Raw genomic sequence first — 3,179 nt, 5'->3', positions numbered from 1 at the left:
TGGCACTGAGAGTCGGTCCCCACACGAGTCGTCAGGAGAAACCTCGCTGAGTCTCCCATCTTCAGCCCGAGAACCATCCTGTGCCGCTCACTCTCCCAACATGCAATCCGATTACTCCCAAGTCACTGGGTTTGCAGGAAGGCGACTGACATGGGGACAATGAAGCTGATCTGAAAACGGGGAAGGGTTCCAAGCGCCGAGCTCTGAGGAGTCGTCTCGCCCCCAGACCGACGCCGGGGTCTGAGCTGCAGGAGAGGCTCTGGGGCGCTGGGCTGTCCACGCCCCGGCTCAGCTGCTCGCGGTGCACGCGTGCATCCGCTTGGCCACGTCGTACACGTAGGCGATGTCCGGCCGCTTCTCGGGGTCGGGGTTGATGCACATGTTCACCAGCTGCCGGAGCTGCGGGGACAGAAGGCAGGACACTCAGAACCCGGGGGCCACGCACCGAGATGGACGGACGGACGGGGCCTGAGCAGCCGGACGCAGGGGAGGAAGCAGGTGTTCTGGCCACGTGTTCATCTGACCGAGACACACGCGACTGCGTGGACGTCATCCCCACCCGGTGGAGGGGCCAGGACGCCGCTCACTGGTGAGCGTCAGTGTCAAGCAAAGGGAGCTTCCCACGCGAGGTGCTGCCCTTGCGACCACATGGGTGGACCTGGAGGACATCACGCCCAGCGAGAGGTCGGACAGAGAGTCAAGAAGCGTATGGTTTCACTCACAGGTGGGATACACAACCAAAAACTACAAATGAACAAAGAAGAAAAACAAGCAAACACTCAAACACAGACAACAGCATGTTGGTGACAGGGAAGCGTGGGGGGCAGCAGAGGGTAGAGGAGTCAACTACCTGGTGACGGACGGAGACCGGCTGGGGGGTGGGCACAGTGCACATGCAGATGGCGCGTCATGGAGTCGCACACTGACACCAAACAGCCTTACCAACCAATGTCGCCCCCACACATTTAACTTCAACAAGAGGCCTTTTCCACAACCAGCAGCCAGATTCTCTGCCTTATACGTATGTCTTTAGGAATCATTTAGATTTTTCAAAAACTTGCATTAACTCTTTCTGGTCAGTACATTAGCGCTTGTGAAATCACCAAATTGCTAGAATCTCTTCACAGCCATCAAGCTCTACCTCTGAGAGGGGCTAAAGATGCCATTTGTGCTCCTGCAATAGAGCAGACAGCACTAGAAACCCTATCTTTTCTCCGTGGTCACCTTACTCTCTCTCTCCCCTTTCCTCAGTCTCCCCTGAGACTCGGTGCCCAGGCCCTGCAGGCCCACGGGCGGCCGCAGCCGATGGTGAGCAGTGACCTCCAGGAGCAGGGCCAGTGGCCTGGAGGGGGAGCCCAGGAGGAGGGGCCGGCGGGCAGGGGCGGGCAGGACAACCTCCTGCAGGAGACACGCCCAAGTTTGGTTTTAAAGAGAGCCCGCTGGCCTGGTCAGGACCAGGAAAGAGTGTTTCAGAAAGAGGTAACGGTGCCCATAAAGACACGGAGACCGAGTTGGGTGTGGGGTGTGGGGGGGCGTTGGGGAGCTGCAGAGCCCCTTACTGTTTAGCCATAAACTGACACCGCCTGGCCTGGTCTGGATGAAAAGCCAGTTTACAAACCTGACACGTCATTTTTCATCGTGTCCTGTAAGCTCCCACCCTGAAGTGACACCGACTTGGACTTGAACCGACTGAAAGCCCTGCTCCGCATGCAGAGCCATGAAGGTGCCCTGAGCGGCAGCCGGGACCTGCTTGGCTTCCCCGGCAGGAACGGGAGTGAGGGTTCCACAGGCAGCCTGGGCTGCCCACCAGGAGAGAGGCCCGTCGGCACATCTGCCCCCAGAGCTCCCGTCCCGGGACGTTTCTGCGAAGCTGCCCGGATCCGGGTCATCGTCAGTCGCACCTTCCATGTCTCGTTTCTCTGGAAGGACCTGGCTGCGTGTGGACTTGGACAGCACGGCCTCCTGCTCACCAGGCACAGGACCTCCTGGGCCACGGGAGGAAGGTGCTGCCCGTGGGAGGCCACGGGGCCAGGACCACCGTGGAGGGAGGAGGCGGCCGGTCCCTCCGACCCGGGGCCTTCCATGGGGCAGACTCCTCGGACTCTGACATCTGCCCCGACCTCCCACTCAGCGGCCAGAAGTGGCCCCTCAGGCAGGCGCTTCCACCATGCGGCCCCATCATTAAAATCCTGCTGAGGTCACCATGGCAACCGCCCGCTGCGCCCGCATCCCCTCATCAGCCGCATGTGAAATGCAAATGCGGCGCGGAAATTAGTGCAGGAGGAGCGCGGAGGTGCGGGCGCGTGAAATATTCATGCCTCGCGGAGGGAAGCGGCCTGAGTGACACAACAAAGGGTTGGCCCTGACATGCCGAGCCCGGCGCTGTGCGCACGGCCGCCGAGCGCTCTGTGCAAAGCCGCGTTGATGATATTCCAGCCCAACAGCCATTAGGAACGGCTCAGAGGCCGCACACCGTCCAGCAAACATAACACTCTGATTAGCTCGCTGCCCGCGCCGTGTTCGCTCTAATGACCTGATGCAAAGGCTGCGGACACAAGCAGGCGGCCGACGACCCCCATCCACGCCCAGCAAGAGGCGCTACGCGGAGGCCGGGCGCTCAGACGGCAGAAGCCCTTTAGGGTTCACTGTTCCAGCCCCGCGGCTGCAGGTCCCGCAGAGACAGAAACAGAAACGGAACCGGGACTCTGCGTGCGAACAGAAAGCTGGCAGCCACCCACCAGCGAGCAGCGCAGCGGCTTCACGCTGCTCCTTCGCTCCTTCCCCTTCTCCCGGGCAGACAGATGCCCTCATCGTCCTCCCCGGGGCCTCCACCAGCTCCCGGAGACGTGAACAGGCCACACGCAGCTGACTGAGGCCTGCTCCGCGTGTCTCCCTCACAGGTGACATCACGCCGGGGTTGCTACCGTCATGAGGGGATCGCTACAACCATGAGGGGATAGCTACAATCATCAAGTGTTCGGCTAAAACGGGAGATGCTGATGGAGCCCAGGCAATTCCTTTCAGCGGGTTCCCCGAGCAGCGAGGCTCAGCCTCGAGGCTCACGCAGGCAGAGCTTCCACCAGGTCCCTGCAGCCCCATCCACTCCTCACAGGGCCACAGCGGGAGCCGGAGACCCGCCCGTGGGACCCTGCATGCGGCCAGAGGCGGGAGGGCAGGTG

General features: G+C 61.4%; 1 protein-coding gene across 4 annotated transcripts in view; it reads right to left on the bottom strand.

Annotated features, from left to right (window-relative positions):
* Nucleotides 1-6: 6 nt before the first annotated feature.
* The window catches only part of NEK7 (NIMA-related kinase 7), a 34,991-nt gene continuing 31,818 nt past the window's right edge, over nt 7-3,179 (bottom strand). For 3 of the 4 annotated variants that reach the window (XM_014532366.1, XM_014532363.1, XM_014532364.1), the window contains one exon: nt 7-399. In XM_014532366.1, the coding sequence (XP_014387852.1) occupies nt 62-399 (338 nt within the window). In that variant the 3' untranslated portion in view covers nt 7-61. The remainder of the gene's footprint in view (nt 400-3,179) is intronic. The other variant, XM_014532365.1, reaches the window with a different exon arrangement.

The sequence above is a fragment of the Myotis brandtii genome, unplaced genomic scaffold (genome assembly GCF_000412655.1).
Source record: "Myotis brandtii unplaced genomic scaffold, ASM41265v1 scaffold888, whole genome shotgun sequence".
Lineage (NCBI taxonomy): Eukaryota > Metazoa > Chordata > Mammalia > Chiroptera > Vespertilionidae > Myotis > Myotis brandtii.
Note: the sequence above shows the minus strand (reverse complement) of the source record. Positions and strands in the feature narration are given on the sequence as shown.